The sequence below is a fragment of the Amphibalanus amphitrite genome, unplaced genomic scaffold (genome assembly GCF_019059575.1).
Source record: "Amphibalanus amphitrite isolate SeventyFive unplaced genomic scaffold, NRLGWU_Aamphi_draft 000066F_arrow, whole genome shotgun sequence".
Lineage (NCBI taxonomy): Eukaryota > Metazoa > Arthropoda > Thecostraca > Balanomorpha > Balanidae > Amphibalanus > Amphibalanus amphitrite.
Genome location: NW_024881562.1, coordinates 296,697 through 323,308, shown reverse-complemented (window position 1 = coordinate 323,308; position 26,612 = coordinate 296,697). Strand labels below are relative to the sequence as shown.

At 48.8% G+C, this 26,612-nt stretch overlaps 3 protein-coding genes across 18 annotated transcripts in view; 2 read left to right on the top strand and 1 right to left on the bottom strand.

The window, feature by feature from the left end:
• Positions 1-2,241, top strand: part of LOC122378844 (E3 ubiquitin-protein ligase Su(dx)-like) — a 38,609-nt gene extending 36,368 nt beyond the window's left edge. For all 10 annotated transcript variants that reach the window (XM_043360397.1, XM_043360392.1, XM_043360393.1 and 7 more), the window contains 3 exons: positions 298-454; positions 705-870; positions 1,690-2,241. In XM_043360397.1, coding sequence (XP_043216332.1) covers positions 298-454; positions 705-870; positions 1,690-1,862 — 496 coding nt within the window. In that variant the 3' untranslated portion in view covers positions 1,863-2,241. The remainder of the gene's footprint in view (positions 1-297; positions 455-704; positions 871-1,689) is intronic.
• On the bottom strand, positions 2,229-26,518 carry LOC122378847 (mitochondrial inner membrane protein OXA1L-like). Of its 5 annotated transcripts, none has more exons than XM_043360405.1 (10): positions 26,483-26,518; positions 20,081-20,212; positions 19,523-19,752; positions 18,964-19,142; positions 18,424-18,567; positions 17,992-18,077; positions 17,273-17,437; positions 5,228-5,338; positions 4,106-4,271; positions 2,229-2,777 (listed from the first exon to the last, which is right to left on the bottom strand). In XM_043360405.1, the coding sequence occupies exons 2-10, from the start codon at positions 20,156-20,158 to the stop codon at positions 2,626-2,628; spliced, it is 1,311 nt and encodes a 436-aa protein (XP_043216340.1). In that variant the 5' UTR covers positions 20,159-20,212; positions 26,483-26,518; the 3' UTR covers positions 2,229-2,625. The 5 variants fall into 5 exon arrangements, with proteins under 5 accessions (XP_043216340.1, XP_043216337.1, XP_043216341.1 ...); XM_043360402.1 differs by having other exon boundaries at positions 20,081-20,206; positions 26,483-26,516; XM_043360406.1 differs by having other exon boundaries at positions 20,081-20,206; positions 26,458-26,497.
• On the top strand, positions 12,223-14,540 carry LOC122378845. 3 transcript variants are annotated; one of them, XM_043360401.1, is made up of 2 exons: positions 12,223-12,327; positions 13,285-14,540. In XM_043360401.1, exon 2 carries the CDS (start codon positions 13,286-13,288, stop codon positions 14,216-14,218), a length of 933 nt encoding a protein of 310 aa, XP_043216336.1. In that variant the 5' UTR covers positions 12,223-12,327; position 13,285; the 3' UTR covers positions 14,219-14,540. The 3 variants fall into 3 exon arrangements, with proteins under 3 accessions (XP_043216336.1, XP_043216335.1, XP_043216334.1); XM_043360400.1 differs by lacking the exon at positions 12,223-12,327 and having other exon boundaries at positions 12,347-13,495; positions 13,811-14,540; XM_043360399.1 differs by lacking the exon at positions 12,223-12,327 and having other exon boundaries at positions 12,347-13,495; positions 13,808-14,540.
• Positions 26,519-26,612: the final 94 nt, after the last annotated feature.

The window sequence follows — 26,612 nt, the reverse complement described above, 5'->3', positions numbered from 1 at the left end:
GATACTTAGGCCAGCTTGTCGTAGATTGCAGCTGATATTATAGTATGTCTGCACTGATGGCGCTTCCATCACCAAATACCTTGCATGAGGTAGTCACATTTCAGTCTTCTTTTTTAGAAATCGAGTAAAAAAAATAGTATCCTTGTTGAGCATCACCTATCATTATTTATTTATACATGACTTAGCTTTGTTGCGATAGGCTGCTGTCTTAATTTGAGACTTGGGTGTGTAAACTGACCTTGTCAGTTGTCACCCTCCCTGAGTGCTGACCCATGTGACCCATCTGTGCCCCCGCAGACTGGTGACCTCGTGGCGGATGACGCGCGGTATCGAGGAGCAGACGCGCTCCTTCCTCGAGGGGTTCAACGAGGTGGTGCCACTCGAGTGGCTGCAGTACTTTGACGAGCGAGAGCTCGAGCTGATGCTCTGTGGAATGCAGGAGATCGATGTTCAGGTTAGTGTCTGAAGCGACGGCGTCGGCCCGGCAGACGTGGAGGTAGCAATGAAGACTGGCATTGATCCAGAACGTTTTGGCTCCTTTATGAGCTGGCCGGATGATCGTCATTTTGAAGATGTTGTTGTTTAGACCTTAGGGTTTTCCACTTAATGTCGTTTTATTTGTTGCTTTCGAAAAATTGACATGGTTCATCTACCAAGTCTCTCCGCCTGATCACCCACCCTTCTGTCTCTGTAATCGTCTGTAGGACTGGCAGCGTAACACCATCTACCGGCACTACACACGCAACAGCAAGCAGGTGCAGTGGTTCTGGCAGTTTGTCAAGGAGAGCGACAACGAGCGGCGCGCCCGGCTGCTACAGTTCGTCACCGGCACATGCCGCGTGCCCGTCGGAGGATTCGCAGAGCTTATGGGTGAGGAGGGAGTCCGGGAGGACGGGACCGGGGAATGTATCAGAACTGGTAGGGGTCGAATCGGGGGGTTAGTAGCCCTCCGTTCCATCGCTTCCATCCTCAGGACACAGAAATCCTTCTCCTCCACGCCGCAACCCCCACTCCGGGCTGGACAGGCACCTTTATCTCATGCGGGCTGCTCCCTTGGAGCGGCACCGCTGCTCCCGAGGGAGCGCACCCCGTAGCCGGGTGCAGGGAGTGCTTAGGGGGCTGGTCGGCCTGTCCTTTCGGACGGGCTCAGCCCCGGCGACTCTCTAGGGTGTCTGCCCAGGCCAGTGTCTCCCCCTAATTCCTATCATCCTTCCGGCCCTGAAATGGTCTCGTCAGACCGAAAGGGCCTAACCCAACAAAACAAAACAATAAGCTCCAGATCGGATGAGAGCTTGGGTTGGAGCGAGGGTTGAATTCGGCATAGAGACCGTTCAAAGCGGAGTTCAATGTTCTTTCAAACTATTTCAGATGTCACGGCAGGTCGGATTCGCGGCAGACTTCTCACTTCAGTGGGCATCACTCCTGTCGGCAGAGACTATACGTGAAGCAATCTTCACTTTGATTCATGATTTGATTTGATTTATGTGCGACTTTTGCGATTTGATTTATGTTTGATTTTAGGGCCGCGTGTTTATTCCACGGGGCAAAATTGAGCTGAGTCGAATCAGTCCTCCTCGTGCCTCATGGTCATCCCATAGGCAGTTCTCCGTATGGTCTGTGGAGTTCCTCGGCCCCTCGCCGGCCACTGCCAATCCAGTAACCTCACTCCCATACTCCGTCCTCCTCCAGGGAGTAACGGCCCGCAGCGGTTCTGCATCGAGAAGGTGGGCAAGGAGACGTGGCTGCCGCGCTCCCACACCTGCTTCAACCGGCTCGACCTGCCGCCCTACAAGACGTACGACCAGTTCGTCGAGAAGCTCACGTTCGCGATCGAGGAGACGGAAGGATTCGGACAGGAGTAGCCGGCGGGCCGGTCTGGTCTGGTCTGATCTGGTCTGGTCTGGTCTGGTCCGGTCCGCTGTCTCGGGACGATGGGCGCTACATTCCCTGCGCGGCCAGCGCGCGAGCTCGTTTCTACAAATACGGGGTCTAGATTATGCCGCTACCGTTAGTCAGTTGTACTGTGATCACTCTATTTTACCCTGCCTGAGGGCATTAGTGGCCCGGCGGCTCGGCGCGGCGCGTACCGCCCCGACCGCCGGGCCCGCCCGGACGCTATCTATTGGTGTGCACGCGCGCGCGCGCGCGCCGTCCGACGCGCGACGTGTGCGGTGGAGAGTTGTTTGTAAATAATTATTGAACTATGAGCCGATGAAATAATACATGACCACGAATCGAGAACGTGTTGTCGGTCAATGAAGATGCGTGTACATGTTCACACACTACACTCCCACGTCGTCCAGAAATGGCACAGCGACGGCGTTCCTGGCAGACATGAGCATGAGTCTAGGAAAACACACTGATAACGTACTCCGCTGAGGGTATACGGCCAGTCACTATGACTGCCTGAAAACAATCGCCCAGCTGCTGCTGCGTCACTCTTCGAAGGACACAGCATCCAATATGATACTGCCTTCCTTCCATCAGCACACACAACACAATCACTGCTCAGTCAGGCAGTGACAGCAATCACATTCTAACACACATCTGTAACAATACATATCAAAACGGCCACCCGCCCGCCCCACCCGCGATTCACAGGACTAGACTAGCCGGTGTGCGGCGCTACTTTTTGCGTGGTGACCCGTCTGGGTTGTGTCGGGTCGGGTCGTACGAGTAGGTCTTTGTGACGGGGCCCAGACCGGCCTTCTTGAAGCGCATCTCGTCGTACCGTTGCCGGTCCTCGAGGTCCTTGGTGACCTTCATGTTGTTCCAGCCTGACGGAAAAGACGGGGGGAGTGAGTGAGCGGGTGGGGGATCGCAGAGTTCACACGAAGTACGGACCAAACATTGGGGGGCGATCGTCGAAAACGAACATCGCGTAGAGGTAGATTTGCGAGCATAATTAATTGGTTGAAGACAAAGGGGTAGTACATTCATTGCAAAGGGCACAATTACTACACGGTGCAAAGCCTACCCTAACCCTCGTTCACCCAGTCAGATTTTCAACTGGCCAAAATTTTTTCGAAAAGCTTCCAGATTTGATGACTCATAGCATCTGTTGTAAAGAAAAAAAAAACATTGATTACATATTAAGCACTAATATGTGCTTAATATGTAATAATAATCATCATCTCCGGGCCGCCCGCGGAGATGCTTCGCCCGTGCAGCGGAAGGAGTGATATTTCCGATAGTATCTACCTCAGCGGGCTGCACTGTTCGTCAGAGACTGTGCGCCATGTCAGTCTAGTGTTGACCGCCCTGATTAAGGCCTCTCACTCATGGCTAAGGACTGTTTGCCTGTGACACCGGGAGGTCTGCAGCGACTGAAGGCAACTTTATCTGCAGGTCGGCTCTGTTCTCCAGTGTCAACCTGTTTGTGCTGCAGTGACTGAAGGCAACTTCTAGCTACAAGCCGAAACAACAGATGGCGCTGAACCTGCCTGCGGCGGACGCCGTTGTCGCAGCTGAGCTAAACCTGCTCGCGACCTGGCGCTCAGTCTGCGAGCTGGTCCAACATGTGACTCCGGATTTTGTAGGTGGCGCTGTTATCGCTGATGGAGCGGTCCCGCGGCTGCGCTACTCTGTGTGCGAATTGGCCTGACAGGTAGTGCTGATTCTGCACACGTGTAACCCTCCCTCACGCTCTGCGGTTGACTGACACCAGCCTATAGATGTCACTCTCGTCGCTTTGTTGATGTGCGCCGCCCTTCCCGGGCCTTCCAGCCTTGACTGCGGTGGAGAACTGCGACAAACCCAGTTCGAGATGGATAGTGGCCTCTGTAGTCCTGTGTTTCTGTGATCGTATCATAAATGGTGCTGCCTCCCAACCTTCTAACCACTAATCTTCTGCACTCTTCTAATCACTTCTAACTGTTAAACAAATCCTATCCGCACCTTTAGCCCTATGCAGCGCCATTTATTGATTCACGTTTCACTCAATCTCCCGATGCTGATCTCAAATGCTTCTTTCGTTGATGATTAAATATATGTACCACCGGTGGACTCCGGGGAAAACAACAACAACAACAACTAAAGGTAAGAAGGACTGAGCCATCATACATCGGCAACGAATCGCACGAACAGCGCCACGAGTACGACTTACTTTCTTTCATGCCGGCTACGAAGGGCTTCTTTTTGACGGGCAGCTTGGTCTCATCGTGTTTGATTTTGGCCGGGATCTTGAAGTAGGTGCGCACAGCTGGGATCTTGAGGAAGAGCACCTGGTTGAGCGCCACCAGGTTGGAGCACACCCAGTAGCACAGGATCGCCTGCCGATAAGAGGGAGAAGGGGGAGGTTTGAAACACTGACCAGTTTTAGGGGTGACAGGTTTGAAAATGTCCAATAGCACTGACAGGAGAGTCTTGCGCGGGCGGGTGGCAAGGGATGTGGGTTTAAACAGAAGAGGAAATGTCAAATCCGGGAAAGAATATGTGAACCAAGCAAAAGCAACACATGCTAAACCTTAAATCAAATACTTAAAGGGACTATCCCACCTTCAAAAAAGTACCGTTTAGGATTCGGAAATGTTACTTATGATATTTTGACGAATTCTGCAAGTTTTTACGCGTTTTCATCGTATACTTTTTGAGATATTGCGACTTCATATTTCATCGTGACGTCATTTATATCGAATCTGTGACGTAATGAAGGATATACTTCATGTCAATGTGAGGGGAAATTTGGCAGCAAATATATTTGCTTTCAAATATGACGCGGCTCATACAATAACAAGAGTGTCTCTGATTGGCTTATTCGTAAATCAAGTGATACTTCACTTGAATATGTGACAGGCGTTCAAAAGGCAAATGAGTAATGACGTCATCAAATGGCCGTTAATAGAGATAGGGCCTTAGCTAAGGCCCACTTTTCAAATGAAGGGAACGAATTTCTTTAACACCACGAAACTGAGGATATTGCGACCAGGAAATATAGTGGTTTCTGAACCTGGCCGCCAATTTGGCTATCTCAACTCAGAACTAATGCAAAGGTGGGACAGTCCCTTTAAGCGATAAGATGATACCCTACGCTAAAAGTTTCAATTATTTTATCTCCCTACAATTCTGTATACGCAACATTAGCATTTGGTAACGTACTAGAACATCAATTTTGTAAAAAAAAAGCTTTTACTCTCATTACCTTGCAAACAAGCAAAACAACACCATATTCATTATCGAAATTTACTCTAAACAGCTCGTGCCTGGCTTCCTGATCAGTGCCACTCACCGCCGGGAAGTTCATGGTGAGCGGGAACACGATGAACGGCATGGCTCTGAGCACGTAGCGCACCAGGTGCTGGTTGGGTCCCGTGCTGACCTTGCCGCCCTCGGCACCCAGCTGGCGGCAGACGGGTCATCGGGTTAGGTCACCGGGTCAGATGAGCCTCTACCAAAGTACCAGCATCTCAATTGGACATCAGCTCGTAGAAAAGAGATCAGGGGTTACACCGCGCTGCCGTGCAAAGGAAAAACCACGTATGTTACCGTTTTTTGAAAAACAAAAATGTTCAGGAGAGCCGAAAATGCGTTTTTCATTGTAGCAACCGTGTAAAAGCTCGCACAGACAAAAGAAAGATATCATTGAATTCCTCTCCGCCTTGCGATTCCGATGAGCCTTGTTGTAAATATATATTTATAAATACTGCCCTAAAAACTCTAGGGCGTTGTTTTGCCACCATCAAATTTGATCTATCAAATTAAACTTTGCAAAGGAAAAAACACGTATGTCATTTTCCGTGTGGCTAAACCACGTATGTGGCGCTCAAACTACAGTCGTAATTGGCAAAACAACGTATGTGACTAGCAGTGGATGACATACGTGTTTTTGCCAACACCGATTGTTTTGACACCGCAACATACGTTCATTTCCAACATAAAAGTCAGCGTACCAATAAGGATTGTGGCCGTGGGAGTGGCTTTGTGATTCCTGCTAGGCAAATTTCGCCACACCCAAAGCGTGTGTATCGTTAGCATTTATATCCGGGGCTGGGTGTTTTAACGTTGCTGTTTATATAAGCGAAAATTTGTACGAAACTACACAGATTAGTCCATGGGAAGATTCTTATAACTTCCCGTGCCGTCGGTGGGGCCAGTACTGCCCCCCCCCCCCGGTGCCGGATCCCCCGGAAGGGCCGTTGCCGCGCCCTCGGTCACGTCGGGAGGGCAGGTGCAGCGCCCTGCGGTGGCACGTCCCCGGTTGCGTCGGTAGGGTCGGTGGCGTCCCCCCCCCCCCTCCAGGGCCGGTGGAAGAATACTGGGTCGGTGTGGCAGGTGCCACGTTCCACTGTACAGTCACCAGCACTTGCTACTAATCACCTCGTTTTTGTTCAGTAGTTTGAAGACCGATCACTTATCAGTCGCGCAAGATACGTCAAACGATCCGTTTGGTCCTCCGATTTTCGAATATCTAAGTTGTTTTTGTATATTCGAAGCATTTTGGGATGGGGAGCCAAAAAACCTCTTTTCTGCCCTAAAGTGTGCCCCAAGAAGTCGTAGAACCTAGTCCCGCCTCTGATCCACAGACCACTAGTGCCATCTCTTGTCAGCCGAGCAAGCCGCAGAAGTAAATAATGTCACGTGACCTTTGCACACGCTACAATTACTACGCAGTTGTAGTGGGGGAAGCGGGGCGGAGGCGTGGAGAGGGACGCGATCGGTCGGCTGGGGTCAGGTCGCCGAGGTCAGAGGTCATCCGCCGGAGGGTGTTTGAGCGGTTGGGCCGTGTGGGCTGGGGCCTGCGGAGTGGGGAGCGCCTGGACCTGTCTGGAAACAAGCCCTACAACGCTGTGACAGTCGGGAATATTGTGAGGAAAGAGAGAGAGGGAGAGGGAGAGGGAGAGAGAGGGAAAGAGAAAGAGAGGGAGAGAGAGAAAGAGAGAAGGAGAGAGAGAAAGAGAAAGAGAGAGGGAGAGAGAGAAAGAGAGAGAGAGAAAGAGAGAAAGATAGGAGGAGAGAGAGGAAGAGCGAGAGAGAGAGAGAGAGAGAGAGAGAGAGAGAGAGAGAGAGAGAGAGAGAGAGAGAGAGAGAGAGAGAGAGAGAGAGAGAGAGAGAGAGAGAGAGAGAGGAGAGAGAGAGAGAGAGAGAGAGAGAGAGAGAGAGAGAGAGAGAGAGAGAGAGAGAGAGAGAGAGAGAGAGAGAGAGAGAGAGAGAGAGAGAGAGACTGGAGGGAAGGGATAAGGACGGGAGGGAAGGGATAAGGACGGGAGGACAGAAAGGAGAGACAGAAAAGGAACACCAGGGAGGGTAAAATGAAAAAGAGGGCAATGGGTAAATCAGTGAGAGGGAGCGAGAGAGGAAATATTTAGTTTTGTCAGCTTGTTTCACATGTAAAATGTAAATTTGCTTTCCATCATTACAGCTTCGGATTGGAAATTAAATCTTAGCATCCTTATGATAAACCCACGTTGACGGGATGCAGTAGCGGCGGAACACCTTCAATTAAGGGGCGGGGGGCACTGCCGACTTTTGGTCCTATTATTTCCATGCAACGCTCATAGGGCTAATGTTGAAATGCCAAAATCAAAAGGGGGCCCGGTGCCCCGGTGCCCTCCCCGTTCCGCCGCCTTTGACGGGATGGGGACGCTTTTATGGTCGTCGTTGGGAGCTCGGCACTAATGGGGTCTGGGGATGATGTTGAAGGTTTCGCAAATGTTTCATAAAAGAGATGCTATTTTTTTGCACAACCTATTAAACATTTTTTACGTTTGCTATGAAAATGTTAGGCCAGGTTCCTGCAAGATCAGATCCACAGCTCCACAGCTTACAACAGGAGCTAGCTAACATAACAATTAACCCGCGCCGTGTTGGTGACATGAACTTTCCGTCGAGTGCTGGGGCGGGGGCGTTTCACGCCCCTCCGTCTAACTCGGCTCTTGGGCCACGTAGCGACACGCGGTAAGCGGCAATCGAAAGAGCGTCAAAAATAAGGAGGAAAACACTCGGTCACTTTAAGGTCAGGGCAAAGGTCAGGTCACCAGGGTTCATTAAAGGTCACATTTTGTTGATTTCAACGATTTTGAACACCCGACGGCTAACTCGGGAACCAATTATAGAGCTACAGCGCCGCGGAAAAGCGCATTCGATGGCTCTTTTAACGCTCTTTTGCTAAGATGTCCTCAAATTTGATCTCAGATCAACGGTTTAGCCCCCAGAGGGCACCGCTCTGATTGACCTCAAATTTGACCTCAGATCAACGGTGTTTTCACCGCTCTAGCACGTCTCTGTCAAAAGTAAAAAAAAAAAACTGCTGAAGACCTTTTATGTCCTAAAATGACCTCAGGGGCACACAGAGAGGTCACAGGTGCAATTTTCCGATTCAGTGTGTCATGTTTACCTATGGATCAATGTTTGAGAGAGTGTAGAACGAAATTGGTCCAAAAGAGGCGCATTTCAATTTTCTCCCATTGACTTATACCTAATGGAGCAGTCGCAAAATTGACCTGACCTTAGGTCACAGACAAAAATTCCTAGGTATCCATTTTATGCATACTGTTACCCTAAGCAATTACTGAAAGTTTTTAAAAGGTCGCTCAGTCGGTGTAGCTACAGCGAGCTTTCGATTTTTTTTTCTGAGGTAGGGTCACTTGACGTTACCTGGTGACCTGACCTTGAATGACGCTACGCGTCGCGTCGCCGTTTTTGAGATATTTGCGAAAAACCTTAGGGGGAATGGCGTAAAAACGCCCCCCCCCCCCCAGCACGGCGCGGGTGGTCGACATAGCGACTCGGACTGAACAAATGCCTTTAACGTTTCAACGGTTGAATAAGGTGAGAGGATTGAAGTAGGCCTGTATCGGATTTTCTTCTGCTTGTCGGTAGTTTAGGTTGAAGTTAATTTCGCGAGCTGTTCATAAACATTCAAGAGGGAAAATTCAGCTGCACATCGTTCGGGTCAAATTAATAGGTACCAAACACTCTCAAATTTTGTAGTAAAGAGCCAGTAGTCTACGCAAAAAAAAAAAAAACAATTAGAAAAGGAATAAGCGGACCGGTTTCGTCTATCAAAGACTTCTTCAGCGCTTTTTCAAAAATGTATAAGAAGAAAACTAGCACAGTGACAATCGTTTGAAATAAAGTTGGATTCAGTAAGAACTAAGAACTTCATTGTCCGAAAACCGCTGACAGTTGATAACTCAATGACACTTAGAGCCGTGCATAAGGAGGCGTGAAAACACTCTCCTCTTCTCGTTCTTTTACGAGAGGACCATGTCGTGGCGTGAGAAAGGTGTTCTCAAAATAAATGACACTGTATGAGTGAATGAATAATCCGCGCCCCCTTGGGCTATTGGCTGACCCTACCACCTGATCGGGTGGTGCAGCCGTTTCCCCTTCCACCTGAGATCTCGGAAAGTTACCGACCGATTTTGAACATTCAAAGAGCGTTCGATAGCCCCACCAGGGAACTGCCTTGTTACCAGGTTTCGTTGACCTATAGGTGCAACCCATGACGTCACAAGTCAGGTCAAAAGTCGCATTTTTTTCACCGATTTAGTCTAAGGAATGCGTTACAGTCAGTTAACACATCAAATAAAAGGCATGTTATCGAAAAACATCGATGGAACGTTGGTTGTCTAATACATATGGTGCCTGAAGAGGTCATTTATGCCAGGTCAGTTCACAGAGGTCAGGTCACTAAGGGTCACAATATGAACCTAACTATGCTAGGGTCGTGTGATACATGTTTTATGGCCAATTTTACATTTAAAATTCAATGGTGTGGGCTAGACGGCCATTGGAGCCAGTTTAGATTACATTCTGGAGGTCAGGTCAAGGTCAGGTCAAAGAAGGTCAAATTTCAAAGTTGATATTTTGCATAAAAGGGGTATCTATTCGATGCAGCTCATCACAAGAAATCAAATGGTGGTCTTTGACTTGCTCTGTGTGTTCTGTGACGGCTTAAAATTGAATTTGAAAATTGTACGTAATAAATTTTGAGCAGCTTTTTTTGCCATAACTTTGCTAAAAATGGAGCTATCGAGTTTAAGTTTGGCATATCTAGAGCAGATAGTTCTATAACATATATTTAAGTCTTAATTTTGAAAGTTGTTGGTATTTCCGGGGTGATATACCTACTTCTATAGTTTTGATGGTCAAAATCAATTTTTTGTTTGGAAATAAGAGTTAGCAGTTTGGTAGCGCTGTTTATTTTACATCTTTTTGATCATGAATATTCTACGTTATCTTCAAAACTGTAAGCGTGATAGCTCCTCCTGCTAAACCTTTTATTGGGTCGAAAATGACAGAACATGACACCCCTCTGACGTCATTTGTGGCTAACTTTTCATAAGAGCTCAGGAAAAATTTGGTCACAAGGTGTAAAAATGATGCCCGGAGGGGTCTTGAAAGTTTGGTGGCGACATTTGCTATACTTTAGGAGATATCGACTGAAAAGGAGAGAGGGGGCCGTTTCGCGCCGCTCTCCCCCCTCAACGAGGCTTTCAGTTGCTGCTCTCACAGAACTCTTGTTATATTACAACGTAGTGGAATTACAAGTGGCAGTATAAGCTTCCTGCCAGCGCCGGACCAGATTTTAAACATGTAGGCTGAATTGTAACATTTAACTTTTGAATTTTTAAACCGTTGAGCTTTTTAGAAGTTGTATGAGCTATTCAGCTCCTTTTTTGGTCCATCACAGCGGGCTTGTATGTCATTCTCAACCAAAAGCGAATTAAAAACTTTTTTATTTGGTCTGGCTACCTCGCCAACTTCTTAACTCGATCATTTAGTAGCTTTTGATTGCGCACTGCCCACGTTGTCTGTCTAGCTTTTCGTGTCATAGATACTGTCTATGACACGAAAAGAGGCTGCTGAGCTGACATCGTTTGTCGCGGTTGGATAATACCAATCCACGTCCCAGTGGCTGCTCGATCGCACTTTCCCTGGCCCACCTCTCCCACCAGGCTAGACTTTGCCCGGCACAGCCGTGGCCTCAGTGCCTCGGGCGGTGACCCGTTCAAAGGGGCTCACAATTCGTATGGTGCCGTGGCTCTCAAATCAATACAGAACAGTGAAACGCAAAAGCTCACTTTCCATATAAGGCGAACGGCTGATTCCGGCGCCGGGGCTTCAATCATGCTAAGGCGCCCAATCACAGCGCCGCATTTCAGTTAGTGTCGGGCGCAAAAGCTACTATGCTCCGCCCCTCCATCACGTGACCTTGCCCTCACGTGGCCTCAGTCACGTGGTGTTTCCACTTCTTGGCGCATGGCGGCGCTAGTCTCGCAGGGGCGGTGGTAGCTTGCTCCTCCGCCGTCCGGGGGTGATGGGTAGCAACTGCTGGTGACTGTACGCATCCTCTGGTAGGACCCGCGCTGTCCCCCGGTGTCGTCTGTAGTGCCGGTGCCGTGTCACCCGCTTTTGTAGTTACGACATTCGCCGCCAGGGGCTGACCCCGGCCCGTGACCGAGGTCGCGGGCGGGGTCAGTCTGCGTTGGTGCTCCGCACGAGCCGCGACGCTCCGTGTTGCGCGAGCCGCCGGTATTTCGAGGCGGCTTGTTTCCTCATGGAGGAACGGTTCAACAACCTTCTTGAGAGGTTTGACAAGTTGGAAAGCTCAGTGGCTGCAATCAGTGAGCATTTGAAGACCGACACCGCCGGTCGTCGGCTGGTCGACACTCAAGAATGCGCAGACACTCAGCCGCAGCCGTTCGGTGAGTCTGAAGTGGGCGCGAGCAGTGATCTGCAGACAGACTTTAAGAGCATTCGCGAAAGTCTGGCAAAGGTCAGACTTCCACCGGACTTGGTGGTCGGTGATTCAAGAGCAGGCGTCAGCAAGGCTGACTGGCCGAAGTTCCAGGTCATTCAGAAGTGTGCGCGGTATCAGGAGACCGTATTGAAACTGCTCTCTCAGTGTACAAGCAGAGAGCCCGTCCTCTCTGAACTATCGACTATAGCTATCGCACAACTCCGGTACCTGCAAGAAGAGTATACCAACCTGCTGGTGGCGAACCAGTTTGATGACGGGACGACCAGGCTGTTCCAGACGCTGCAGCAGAACCCGGCAGCTTTCACGCCGGGGGCGCTGGAAAATCTGCAGCGAGCCGTGTCCATCGCCGGAGCGCGACACAACCGGCAGGTCAGTGGCTCTGGAAGGTTCCGCGGGCGGGGCTCATTCTTCCCGTTCGCTTCTGGCGGTCCGGGCAGAGGCTACCGCCTGGACGCGGCGGGTCAGCGACCCGGCGGCGGCGCGGCGGGCTCGGGCTCCGGATCAGCTGACTGGAGGTTCCGCCGCGGGCGGTTCGGGTACGCACCCGGGCCGCGTGACCTGGCCGCCCGAGCGCAGCAGCCGGATGACGTCACAGGGACATTCTCAGCTGAGTAAACCATCACGTGAGTTGTGAGGGGAATTATGCCGCTGCATAAGGACGAGTGGGTGCGCATTGGGGCGCCTGATGCAGTTCTGGACTGGATTATGAATGGTGTGCCGGTGCCTGTGCGTGACATTCCAGAGCCCCGTGTCTTTGAAAATCCCTGTTTTAATGAACCAGAGAAAAAGTTTTTGGAAACTGAGCTGATGGCGCTAGAAAAGAGAGGTGTTATAGCAAAAGTAGCTGACGTGCCGCATTGTGTCTCCCCTTTGAAGGTTGTTCCAAAGAAAAATTCCAAATATCGCCTCATTTGTGACTTAAGATATGTGAATTCTCACTGTGATGTGCCACATTTTTCGTCAGAAGGTGTTTCTGTCCTGCCAGAGGTTATGAGAGGTGGTGAGCTGGCGGTCACTGTAGATTTAAAGGACGGATTTTATCATTTCCCTGTCCGTGAAGAGTTCAGAACGTATCTGGGTTTCCAGTATGGTGGATGCTGGTATGTGTGGTGTTTTCTACCATTTGGTTTGGTGGCTAGCCCGTACTATTTCCACAAATGTGTTCGTGTGGTCATAGAGTATATGAGAGGGACCGAACGCCTGTCGGTCATGGCCTACGTAGATGATTTTTTATTGACGTCAACGAAGAATAGAATGGCCAGTGACGTGAAAATATTTTTAGATACTTTAGCTTCATTAGGATTGTGTGTCAACTGGGAGAAGTCGTGTTTGGAGCCGTCAAATGTTGTGTCTTATTTGGGTTTCGATGTGCACTGTGCGTCTGAGGGTGAATTGCCGTTCATTACTGTGCCAAAATGCAAAGTGTCGAAGCTGAAGCAGGATATAGGTAGGATGTTAAAGCGGCCCACTGTGTCGGCGCGTCTGCTGGCTCGCATCGCGGGTAGGTGTATCAGTATGATGGCAGCGGTGTTCCCGGCCAAGCTGAAGTTGCGGAACATTTACCGTCTGTTGAATTCTAGGATGTCTTGGGACGAGGCAATGCCGTGGTCGCCCGAGGCCAGAGAGGATCTGGCGTGGTGGCTTACATCGCTGGACGGGTGGAACGGCCGGCTGCTGGTGCCGCCGGCCAGCTGCGACTTGCAGCTCTCCACCGACGCGTCCGAGACTGGCTGGGGAGCGACACTTTCCACCCCGGTCGCTCAAACCGCCTCGGGTTTCTGGCGGCCAGAGGTGAGCGCAGAAACGTCCAATTTTCGCGAGTTACTAGCTGTTTATTTTGCCTTACTGTCATTTTGTTCTACGCTTCGTGGCAAAACCGTCGAGATATTGTCCGATAATATCACGGTAGTCGCGCTCATTAACAAGCTTGGGTCAGCTGATCGTCGCCTGGACGCCATCGCTCAGAATATTTGGGAGTTTGCTTTTGAGCATCAGGTCATGCTGGTTGCGCACCACATTGCAGGATATTTAAATGTAGACCCCGATGAGCTGTCACGTATTCCGCTGCGTCACGAGTGGACACTCCATCCGGCTGTGTTCCAGCAGTTGGAGCGCATGTTCGGCCCGCACACGATCGACCGGTTCGCCTCCCTGTCTACGGCGTTGCTACCGGTCTACAACAGCCGCTTCAGGGACCCCGGTACCGCTGGTGTGGACGCTCTGGGTCAGAACGATTGGCAACAGCACAACAACTTCATAAACCCGCCCTTCCGGCTAGTCGCACGTGTGCTGGACGCGGTGCAGGCGCAGCGTGCCGAGGCCACGCTGATTGCCCCGATGTGGCCAGGCCAGCCATGGATGGAGCGGCTGCGGCGGCACAGCGTCTGCCCGCCGCTGCGGCTGCCGCCTGTGACGCAGGCCTGTATTCCACTGCTACCGCACCAGCAGATAGAGCCGCACCGCAACAGACGGTGGACTCTGTTCGCCTGGCGGATCTCTGGAGAGCCCGGTTAGAGGCGCTCGGCTGGTCTCCTGCTGCACGTGAGCAGTTCCCTCTGTGTTTGGCTCATTCCACTCACGCGAATTATGACAGATACATCTGTAAGTTTAAGGAATTTTGTAGAATACGTGAATTGATTTTTCCACCGGTAGATGGCGCGGTAGTGGCTGATTTCCTGGTAGGCGAGTGCAGTGTGTCTGACAGACCCCACTCTACGTTACGCTGCTTGTCAGCAGCCTTGGCTGCACTGTACGAGGTGATGGGAGTAGCCAACCCACTCCACGATCCCCTTCTCGTGCGTCTGTCTCAGGCCATTGTGAAAAGCGGCACACGGGCACCCATGACACGCCGAAAGATTTTCGGCCATCTGGCGCGACCCGTGCGGTGCAGCTCGGGTTTGACGCAGACGATGTGCAGCGTCTCGGTAGATGGAAGACCAGGTCGGTTTTCCTGGATCATTATGTTCACAATAGCGTAGATCCGTCGTTTACACAGCGTCTGTTCGAGTGACATGGCGGTGCATATGTGTGATGGGTGCTACGACGCGACGTTGTGATTTTTTCTCTCCATGGAATTGCATTTATGTTTGTTTGTACAATACATGTACGGGCTGGCGACGAATGTCTGTAACGTTGGTTTTAAGAAACCGTAGTTACGACATTCGCCGCCAGGGGCTGACCCCGGCCCGTGACCGAGGTCGCGGGCGGGGTCAGTCTGCGTTGGTGCTCATGGATTTGGAAGTTGACGCATGGAACATGATCTCGCCATAGACCAGTAACTGGAAAGGAGCTCGGTTCGTGCAAGTGCCACTGCGGCGCAGACGATTGCATTTATGTTTGTTTGTACAATACATGTACGGCTGGCGACGAATGTCTGTAACGTTGGTTTTAAGAAATTGTAGTTAGCACCAGTGCCGCGTCCTCCTGTAGCGCCGGTGCCGTGTCCTCCGTTAGGGCCGGTGTGGCCGGTGCCGTGTCCCCGGCAGAGCCGAAGTAACGGTGCCGTGTCCTCCTTTAGGGCCGGTGTGACGGTGCCGGTGCCACGTCCTCCGGTGCTGTCGGTAGGACCTGCGCTACGTCCCCCGGTGCAGTCGGTAGGGCCGATGCAGTGTCCTCCATTAGGGCCGTTGCTGCGTCCCCCGGTAGAGCCGGTGTGGCCAGTGCCGCGTCCCCCCGGTAGGGCCGGTGTGACTGTGGCCAGTGCCGCGTCCCCCGGTAGGACTGGCGCCGCGTCCCCGGTGTCTTCGTTAGTACCGGTGTCACGTCCTCGGGCTGCATCGGCAGTGCTGGTGTTGCGTCCTCCGTTAGGACTGTGCGGCCGGTGCGGCGTCCCCCAGTGTTGTCGTTAAGACCGGTGCCGCGTCCCCCCGGCAGGGCCGGTGTGACCGGTGCCGCGTCCCCCCGGTGCTGCATGTAGGACCGGTGACGCGTCCTCTGGTGGGGCCGGTGACGTGTCCACATCTACATAGGGCCCGTGTGACGAGTGCCGCGTCCCCCCGGCGCCGTCGGTAGGGTCGTTGACACGTCCCCCGGTAGGGCCAGTGTGGTCGGTGCCGTGCCCTCCGTCATGGATGGCGTTCTTCACCGCATGGATGACGCGCAGCGCTGCAAGATGCCGCACGATAGCCGCATGCCTGACGTGCGGCAGCCGCACCGCAACCGAACCGCATCAAAATCGCACTCGTGTGGGGCGGGCCTTAAGGCCGGTGTGACCGTGTCCCCCGTTAGGGCCGGTGTGGCCGGTGCCGTGTCCCCCGGCAGGGCCGGAGTGACGGTGCCGTGTCCCCCGTTAGGGCCGGTGTGACGGTGTCAGTGCCGCGACCCCCGGTGCTGTCGGTAGGACCTGCGCCACGTTCCCGGTGCAGTCGGCATGGCCGTTGACACGTCGTTGGCCGTGTCCTCCATCAGGGCCGGCGTGACGGTGCCGGTGCCGCGTTCCCCTGTGTCGTCGGTAGGGCCGGTGCCGTGTCCCCCGCTTTTGTAGTTAGCACCATATAGTGTCGCGTCTTCCGGACCACCGATGCCGTGTCCTCCCCTAAGGCCAGTGTGACTGGTGCCGCGTCCCGCGGTGTCGTCGGTAGGACCGATGCTGCGTTCCTAACTCTTGTTGGTAGAACCGGTACTGCGTCCCCCGGTGCCGTTGGTACGGCCGTTCCCCGTGCCGTCGGTCAGGCCGGTGCCGTGTCCCCCGGCAGGGCCGGTGTGACCGGTGACGTGTCCTCCGTTAGGGCCGGTGTGACCGGTGCCGCGTCCCCCCGGTGCTGTATGTAGGACCGGTGACGCGTCCCCGCTGCTGTAGTTAGGGCCGACTCCTCGTCCCCGGGTGCCGTCGGTAGGGCCGACTCCACATCCCCTGGTGCCGTCGGTATGGCCGTTGCTGCGTCCCCCGGTTGCGTCAGTACGTCGGTGGGGTCGGTGCCGCTGTCGTCGGCTTACCGGAGATAGTAGGCAAATCCACGTATGTTCTCATTTATGTGCTTGAATAATGCAATTTAAGCAAGAATGTCCGTACATACGTGTTTTGACCACGCGAGTGTTAACATCTTTAGATACCCATGATGAGGAGATATCTGGCAAAACCACGTATGTTTCCATTGGTAAGAAATAAAAAATCATTTACACAAGAATGCTTTGACATACGTGCTTTGGACACGATAAGTCCGAACAAACGTGTTTTTGCCTTGGCTGTCTACCCTTGGATATGACATACGTTTTTTTTGGAAAATGTTTTTTGGAAATATCAGTATTTTCAAAAAACTTTTTGTGAATATAATTCGCAAAACCAAATGCTCCGTTTCTTGGGCTATCGATCGGTATAAAAAACCATTTTTGACCAAAAAATGACATACGTGATTCTTCCTTTGCACGGCAGCGCGGATCAAATGCAGCCATTATCATTCGTTCCAACTAGCTCCAAGCGGCCGGAAAGACTACCCCTATCGCTAATCACCACCGGTACCCGTCATCCCACTTCTATCATGACCAGTACTCGTCATACCCCGTTCCTAGTCATTCCACCTCTACTGAGGTAAGTACTGGCCATCCCACCAGTAATACTCGTCATCCCACCTCTATGGTGGCCAGCATGGTGAGCGATGTGATGGCCGGCAGCAGGCAGAACGGGTCGGCCACCGTGAGGTCCACGAACCAAAGCATGCCGCCGTCCTTCAGCGATACCAGCGGCACGTTGGTCAGCTGTCGCAGACCGAAAAACACCGACACGAACACGGGGATCTGTCGGACAGAGAGGGGCGGGGGTTCGTGAAAACACCGACACGAACACGGGAATCTGTCAAACGGGGGGGGGGGATGGGGGAATGGTCAGCTGGCGCAGTCCGAAAAACACCGACACGAACACAGGAATCAGTCGGACTAAGAGGCAAGGGCAGGGGGCAGAGGGCTAGATGACGGCGAGGATGGGGTAGGGAGCCGGCGGGTCATGCATGGGCGTAGGGATCTGGGGACATCGCACATAGGCACATCGCCACGGAAGTTTGAGATAGCACTATATTTCTAGCTTTCTACCAAAGCATCACCAAAGAACAAATGAATGAATGAATGGATGAATGAATGGATGAATGAATGAATGAATGAATGAATGAATGAATGGATGAATGAATGAATGGATGAATGAATGAATGAATGAATGAATGAATGAATGAATGAATGGTTGAAGCAGGAGAAAGAATTCAGAGAAATTACATTACACAGCTACCTTCGCTTGTTCAATCACGTCTTGTTCACGCCATTTGTTCACGTAAGGACAGCCCAACAGCTGACTCACTAACCTGGGCCATGGGCACCAGCATGCTCTTCAGCGGGTTCACCTCCTTCTCCTTCATGAACAGCATCAGCTCGTTGCTCCAGCGCGCCGCTGCCAGAGGAAGGTGCGAATGTCAGGTGGGGTCATAGATACCGCTCAGGCCGGATCGCATGAAGGGGACTAGCTGACGCATGAGAACCGAGTCACAGAAAATATATTCATAATAGCACGGCAAACGGCTAAGGCCAGGAAGAGAGTTGAGCTTTTATGGACGATAACTTTTATATGTATAAACTTTATTGTAACTTTTATATGTATTTATATGTATTATATGTATAAATAAAGGAAAAACGAAACGAATGAGCTGAACAGCAATAACAAGACAACGGAGGAAAGTTTTAGGAGTCTGTTACGATGTGGCAAGACTCACGTTATCGGAAGCATAAAAAGGGCTTACCTTCCATTTCGTTACCCATTTGCCTGGCCTCAATCATTTTCATGTGGAGGCCCTGTAGCCGCGGCAGGTTGTTGTTCATGACGACGGCGTTCTTCTGGGCCTTCACCACCAGCGGAAACATGCAGAGACGAATGACTACCGTACCTGTCGGAAACACGCCGGTTGAAATATTTCCACATCCTTCGGAAACGTAGAGGTTCCAGGGATAAGTCATACCTAGTTACCGCATTTGTCTAAACGGGCTGGCCATGGGATAGAGGGGTACACGATGAGAATCACCAATAATTGAATAATTGACCGGATAGGAAGTTTGGATGTCAACAAACATTACCAATGGTTAATGAATGGTTTATGAGTATAAGTTACCTCGGAAACAGTACTCGTTCACCAAAGTGAGACGAGTCCAAACAATAGAACAAACAATATAATTCTCGGGGCATTCTTTCACTTTGTTCGCTCGTCCTCCCCTATCTCTCCCTCACCATCCTCTGCCACAGCCCTCCCCTGCCTGGCAATGTAGCCCCCCCCCCCTCCGCTTACCGACAGCGATGGCGCCCCACCAGGGCAGGCCGCCCGTCACGTGCAGCATCTCAAAGAACTGCTGGAACAGTCCCGGCGGGGTCCAGCCGCCCAGACCGAGCGAGCTCAGAGAGGGCTCGCCCAGTGCGTTCAGCTGCTGCAGCGGCTCCACCAGGTCGGCCACCGTGTCGGCCGCGCCGCTGGGTCACAGAGGTCGGGTCAGGTCATTCAGAGTAGTGACCGAGGTCATGGGTCATGAATGAATAGTAATATTTCAACAATGGTGGATTGATTGAATTTGGTGACCGATTCCAAAGAAAATATTAGGCGAGCTGGTAAAGTAATCATCTGGTTAATTCATTCCGGTGAACAATGGCGACTTCAACGGGCATGACCGTTGAACACGGAGCCCGAATGCTGTCAGGGTAAGCACGGTCAGTCTGTGTAAGTGTGTCCAAACTACATATTTCTTTCTATGAATGTGGGCGTGGTCAGTGCCTATGTGTAGGCGCCTCAGAGTGGGCGTGGTCTGTATGCATGCAGGCAATCCTTTATATGTATATGGGCGTGTCCGTCTCACCTAGGCGCCGTCGGGGTGGGCGTGGCCGCCAGTTCGTCGGCCCCGGGCGGCCGCGGCGGTGACGGTATGTAGTCTCCATCCGAGGTGTCCGTGCTCTGACAGTGGGCCGACAGCCAGAGAGGCGCCGCCCGCCAGCGCAGCGCCGGCCGGGTCACGGTGCGGCCCGCTGCCGCCCGCTCCGAGTGACCGAGCACGTGGTACAGTCGCACAGACAGCCGCGGACCACCCGACTGGGAGAAGAGGGGGGGGGGGGGTATCAGATGGGAGGCGTGAAGCTGGCACAAAACAGATCTACACATCAGACTTCAGAGGTAGTGTAAAACAAGTAATTCCAAATGAAAATAAAATTTAAGACGTCCACTTGAAGATCTGCTTCAACAATAGAATGATAATAGGCATTGACATTCACAGAGCTTTTTTTCCCAAAAAGTTGATAGGTGGCTAAGAACTAGGAGCACATAGCAAGGCATAAAACACACTGGTAAAATAGATACTCCATCATGAATATAAAAAGGGGTATAATTATCTTAAGCTATTGCAGCTATCTACTCTACTTACCAATTGTGGGTATTTCACATATTTTGTAGAAGTTCTACAGTCAGCCAAGATGACTCTGAAAACTCTTGATGCCAGCATTGCAACTTTTTCTAGCTATCAAGTTGACAAATGGCAACACACAAAGGTCTGAAACTAAACACAGTTCAGGTCCAACATAAGTAAAAATGTTTTAATCAGCTCACTGACAAGGTAAAAGTCTACCTATGTAAACAAACAGGTAGCAACAGTCATGACCTTATCTGGATTTTAATGCTGATAGTTATTGCTGATTGCTGTTGAACTTATGGCTTATATAAGGATTGTTGATTGATCTAATGCTTTTCTCTATGACCAAAACTGGCCAGAAGACATGTGCCACATGTTGGTTGTAAGGCTTTAAAGAATCAGTGAACTTTAACCTGACTTTGCCCCTGCAAAATACTTTGTATGAGCTACATGCTTCCATAATAGTTTCAAAAGCCTTTTGTTGACATTAATATCAACACTAAGCTCAACATCGAATATCTTCAATGCTGCATCAATTTCTTGAATCCTAAATATACTGTTCTGACCTTTGATCTGGCCTTGATTCACCAGCCACATGACCTCAAAGCTCATATACCAAATTTCAGGATCATTTAAGATTGATCAGACATTTCCAACACCTCCTTGTATTACTATACACCTATACCCAATCCTTAGTTTCAAAGATAAGCATCAACTACCTAGCTAGCCCCATTGTGATTTTTTTGTGACATCTATTTGGGGGAATAACGGGTTAGTGACTGCTTCTTGGCTACATTTTTATCATATTCATAGTCTAATGCAGAGAACAATTAAAAAAATGATCCTCGCTGCCAGTTAAATATGTTTATTATTGTGTTATATAGGTATAATTTTGTGCTATGAAAGGATGGCCCAAAGATTGTTTTTGTAGAAAAAAACACCCTTAGGGCTGAGGTAGACAATTTCAAATAATGAATTTGAAAATAGTCGGATCTGAACAAAAATAGCAGAGGTCACTCTCAGCACTATTCTCATCATGAATCTGCCAGGCATTTGATGCGCATTTGCTTCAATTAGGGTGCAGATCTGCTTTTGTATGGGGCCGTACCCAAATCTGCTATATTTGGGTACGATAACGTCACATGCGTACCCATTTTTAGCAGATTTCTGCTAAAAATAGCAGACTGCTAAAAATAGCAGATTTTACCATAGTTTCCCCGACTGAATTAAATAAAACATGATCCTCACTGCCAGTTAAATATGTTCATTATTGTGTTATATATAATTTTGTGCTATGAAAGGATGGTCCAAAGTTTGCTTTTGTAGATAAATCACACTTAGGGCTGAAGTAGACACTTTCTACATCAGGAAATCACAAGCTAGAGGCAAAACTAATGCATAAAATCATGCTCGCATCAATCATTTCATACACATCTCTGACCTCGAACTCGTCCCTCCCTAGTCCCTGTTGGTACATGATTGATGCGAGCGCAATTTGACATATTTGAAAAGGCTCTTGCATGCTATTTGCTGCAGATTATGGAAGGAGTCTGTCTCAGCTTTAAGGCACAGGTGATCCAGTACCTAATCTTGCAGGTGATCAGGCTGGGCATATTTAAAAGGCAGGTGACCCCCCACCCCACGGCATTTAACGGCAATCTTCCATAAAGGCACGGTGACTATCATAAAGGTACCTTTGGCTTTGCCGATAGTTAGCACTTAGAAACAAGGGCGGCGCCACCGTGGGGGCAGTGGGGGCAGACTGCCCCCACTGGCAGGAGGCCGTGGGGGCAAGACTATGTTTTTGCCCCCACAAAATTTGGCTGATCTTGAAAAGGGAACAGAAGACCGGTGGTGCAACATTCATGATAGGCGGTTATAATAGTACGCCTATTTTTGACGGTCCCCCCGTATCAAGTGCATTAGCAGAACGTTCGTTCTCGGACCGTCTGTCGCATATCCCCTACTCCCACTCATTCTCCTTATACTCATTTTCATTCACCAGTAGGCTGCCCTCGAGCTTGACCTCGAGAAGGTTGAGAGGCAGTTTGTCAAAAGTCGGCCAGAGAAGAGATCACCCTCTTAATTGGGAACCCTTAGACTGAGACTGAGCTCAGGGAGGTATGACAAAATGTAATAGGTATGTATATCCGGGTTACCTGGAAATGTATGTGGGTCGCCCTAATGGAGCTTATACTGAATCGTGTGTGAGAGAATCGCACATATACGTACTACGGAAAAAAAAAGAAAACTAGGTAGGTACTGACTATTGTTTTGAGGAACACACCATTTTACATCTCAACGAGCAACATAACGTTTTCACAGGTTTGTGTCTCGCAATCTAGTTTTATAGTTTTATTTGCTCGCGACCTTAACCCGGCCGGGCCCGGGGGTAATCCCAACCTCCGCAGCCCGGGGGTAGCCCCCCACCTGTCTAACTCCGTAAATAAAGCAGCTACGGAAACAAAAAATGGTACCAAACGAAAGGTACCTACGAGAAAATTCTAAAGCACCTCAACTTTTTGACCTCAGGTCAATGTTCAAGGTCAGAAGTCAAGGTCAAAGGCACAAACCGACACTTCTGTAGTGGTCTCAAAGTACGTGTTCCAGAGGACGGTATGGTGCATAAAACGGCTAAAATGGATGTTAAACGAAAGAAGAGAGTCTGGGGATTCTGATAATGTGCATAACATTCAAATTCAATGTCACGGTCATGCTTAAAATTGACCACAAACTTTGCACTTTTTCTTATATCTTGTATACTAAATTCCGAGATGTTTTGAAATGTTTTGAAGCTTAGCGGACCCCTATTTGTGCATTAGCTTACGATACAAGGCTGCTACAAGGTCAAAGTCACAAGAGAGTATCCTTGCTATAGGCTATTTCGCTTTTTCAAGTCAGGCATAGACCTTTCATGTGTCAAAGTCAACCAGAGGTCATTCGACGTCATATGAGGTCAACATAAAACTTGACCTTTTCCAAACAATATATATGTTATTCGACGCGGTTTCAACGAGACAAATGCGAAGGTACCACTACCGTAGCTCTAGGACCATTTTTGTTGAAGTTATTTGCGAAAAAAAACTAAAGCTCCAGCTCGAGGTCGTTGACCTGACCCCTGAGTTCTGACCTCAGGTCACCGAAGTTACTTAAGTATTGTTTTCTAGGTCAAATGCTACACAACCGTGCTCGTTATTTGTCTTTATCTATAAAACTCTATTTTTGGCAGCTGGTTGAAGTTCACGTCTGTGACGCCGAAGTTTGCCGTGGAGGAGTCTAGAAAAATCGGCCCTGAGAAATTATCAAAGATGCTAGGTCCAATTGCTTTTTGCTTCAAAAGATGTCAAATATATGGAGAATAAGGTACAGCGAGTTTCCTCTTTCTATCCCTAAGCGTTCATGAGGTATCGCAAATATTCGCCAGCGGGAGGCGAATAACACCCCCCCCCCCTTCCCTTCCGGGCCCGCGAGCGTTAGGTTCAGGGTTGTGCTTGACTCATGAGTCGAGTCAGAAATTTGACTCAACTCTGACTCAAATGAGTCAGATTTGAGTCGAGTCGGATAAACTGTTGAGCTGTTGAGTTGAGTCAGAGTTGAGTCGGACAAAAATATTAAGGCGTTGAGCTGAGTCAGAGTTGAGTCAGCAAAATAGCTTTTGACATTGAGTTGAGTCAAACATTTAAAAACACGAGTCAGTTGACTCAACTTTCCAGAAACAGTATATATATATATATATATATATATATATATATATATATATATATATATATATATATATATATATATATATATATATATATATATATATATATATATATATATATATATATATATATATATATATATATATATATATATATATATATATATATATATATATATATATATATATATATATATATATATATATATATATATATTATATATATATATATATATGTTACGGGTCATATGCTAACTTGGGCAGTATGCAAACTACCCGGGCAGTATGCATACTACCCAACAGCCCGGGCAGTATGCATACCGCCCGGGTAGTATGCATACTACCCGACCCCTTGGGCAGTATGCATACCGCCCAAAAGCTTGGGCAGTTTGCATACTGCCCGCTTTCCGACTTAAAGTTGTGTAATCCATGTCCACATTAAGAATATAAATGGCTCTCTAGATAACAATAGATCGACCGAGAAGAATTTTTGTCGTCAAACGTGATTGATCGATCGTAGGATGAAATGAGGATTGGAATAAAGTGTTGAAATTACTTTTTCCCAAATCCATTGTTAAATAACCAGTGGCCAACAAGTCATTGTCATTGTGAAGTGTGAACTGAGTAAAATGAAAGGACGACGACAAAATTTGACGTCATCAATTTTGAACAGTTCTTTTTTCGCTATAACTTTGCCAAAAAAAGAGGAATCAATCTCAAATTTGGTATGTGGATAGAAGGCGGTAGGGACTATCACATATTTTCCGTTTTTTCGAAATTCAAAAAAAAAACTTTTTGGATTTGTTGCCTATTATATTCAAAAAATTACTTTTTTGATTTTCGGGGGGGGGGGTCAAAATCCAAAAATTTAAAAAATCCTAAATAGCAGTTTTGTAGCCCTCTAATTCGACATCTTTTATACCTATTCTTAAACATTTTCTGTATCTATAAAGCTGTAGGCCTGACAGCTCTTCCCGCGAAACCTTTTTTGGGTCGAAAATGGTAGAAATGACGTCACTCCGACGTCATTAGCGGCCAACCTATCATAGCCTTTGGAAAATTTTTGTCACAATGTGTAAAAGCTACGATCCCGGGAGGGTACTGAAAGTTTGGTGGCAATCGGCGCAGCGGAATTCTGGAGATATATCGAAAAACTAAGGGGGGACAAAAAATGCCCCCCCTACCACCCGGAAGGTTAAAACGTTTGTCATTCACATATATACGCGAGTTATTGCATTAACAAGCCTCACGAAGTGTAGTCAACATACTGCCCGAGTAAACATCTTGCCCGTGAGAAGAAAGGTGGGTGGTATGCATACTACCCGGGAGGTATGCATACTGCCCGGGCGGTATGCATACTGCCCAAGGGGTCGGGTAGTATGCATACTACCCGGGCGGTATGCATACTGCCCGGGCTGTTGGGTAGTATGCATACTGCCCGGGCAGTTTGCATACTGCCCAAGTTAGCATATGACCCGTAACATATATATATATATATATATATATATATATATATATATATATATATATATATATATAATATATATATATATATATATATATATATATATATATATATATATATATATATATATATATATATATATATATATATATATATATATATATATATATATATATATATATATATATATATATATATATATTCTTAGTCCTGGCTTTGCTGCCAGATTTTTTCACCTCCCCCCGCTCAACAACTTAGGTCAATTTTGAGTCAACTCACTTGACTCAACAAAAAATTTGAGTCAAGTTTGAGTCGACTCATATTTTCATCGAGCCGCTTGAGTCATGAGTCGAGTCAAGGGAAAAAATCAGTTCCTTGTTTGAGTCAGAGTTGAGTCAGGACTTTTTGAAGTTGAATGATGAGTCGAGTCGGCACATTTTTTTGAGTCGAGCACAACCCTGAGGTTAAAGGGACTGTCCCACCTTAACATTAGATTTGAGTTGAGATAGCCATCTTGATGGACGTTCTTTGAAAATCAGTGCCGTGAAAACCGTTTCTCCAGCAATTACTTCATCGCAAAGAAATTTGAGTTTGATTTTGACATCTGTACAAATAAGTGCCACAATGTATTGGTATAGGCACTTAAATCTGATGACGTCATCAGGCTTTCGAAAGTCCGTAAATGTTTGACTAAAACGTTTTGTAGCACGCGGTGGTATATGCTGCGTTGCGCGCAACAAATGCCGCACTTTTAAATAAAGTCGCTAGGAACAGCGGAGATCCCAAAAAGTAAACAAAAGTAAAAGTCTAATATCTTGAAAACCGGTGAATATTTTTCGGTGAAATTTGGTAGATATTCGTTTTCGCTCTTTCTGAACCGAGCGACATCACTTTCATGCCAATTCATAAACTTTTTTAAAGGTGGGAGGGTCCCTTTAAGCTCAATACGTATGCATGAAACCTGAAACCATAATAATTTTGAATGGCAACCTAGGGGCAAGGTGGTCATGGATTTTGCAGATCGGCGTATCAGACAACAGTCCGCGGGTCACCTCAAGCTTGCCCCCACTGGCGAAAATTCGTGGCGCCGCCACTGCTTAGAAATCCAATACCAAGCAGCAGTGGTTAAATAACACACTATGATTCATTAAAAAATTAACTATGCCAGGTAGGGTAGGATTTGTTTAAAAGAGAAATAAATATAATAATAATCCCACAACATACAGCTACCCCACGCCACGAAATAAACCTCTACATCTACGCCAGGGCATCAGCATACTGATACGGCCTTGCCTCAACGCTTTTTCTTGTGCGAGTTCCCCTGGAGTTTCTTGGCCACTCATTGGTGAGTTGTTAACGCAACTTAAATCATTGACCAA

What these genes read in the sequence shown, in the direction of transcription:
- LOC122378845 (XM_043360399.1), top strand. Translation starts at nt 12,347, where the DNA reads ATGCCGCTGCATAAGGACGAGTGGGTGCGCATTGGGGCGCCTGATGCA. An exon ending in CGGGTTTCTGGCGGCCAGAG is followed by an intron (nt 13,496 to 13,807) that starts GTGAGCGCAGAA and finishes GCTGTGTTCCAG; the next exon opens with CAGTTGGAGCGCATGTTCGG.
- LOC122378847 (XM_043360405.1), bottom strand. Translation starts at nt 20,158, where the DNA reads ATGCTGGCATCAAGAGTTTTCAGAGTCATCTTGGCTGACTGTAGAACT. An exon ending in AATGGGTAACGAAATGGAAG is followed by an intron (nt 18,078 to 18,423) that starts GTAAGCCCTTTT and finishes TTCCTCTGGCAG; the next exon opens with CGGCGCGCTGGAGCAACGAG. An exon ending in CGTAGCCGGCATGAAAGAAA is followed by an intron (nt 2,778 to 4,105) that starts GTAAGTCGTACT and finishes CTTTTCCGTCAG; the next exon opens with GCTGGAACAACATGAAGGTC.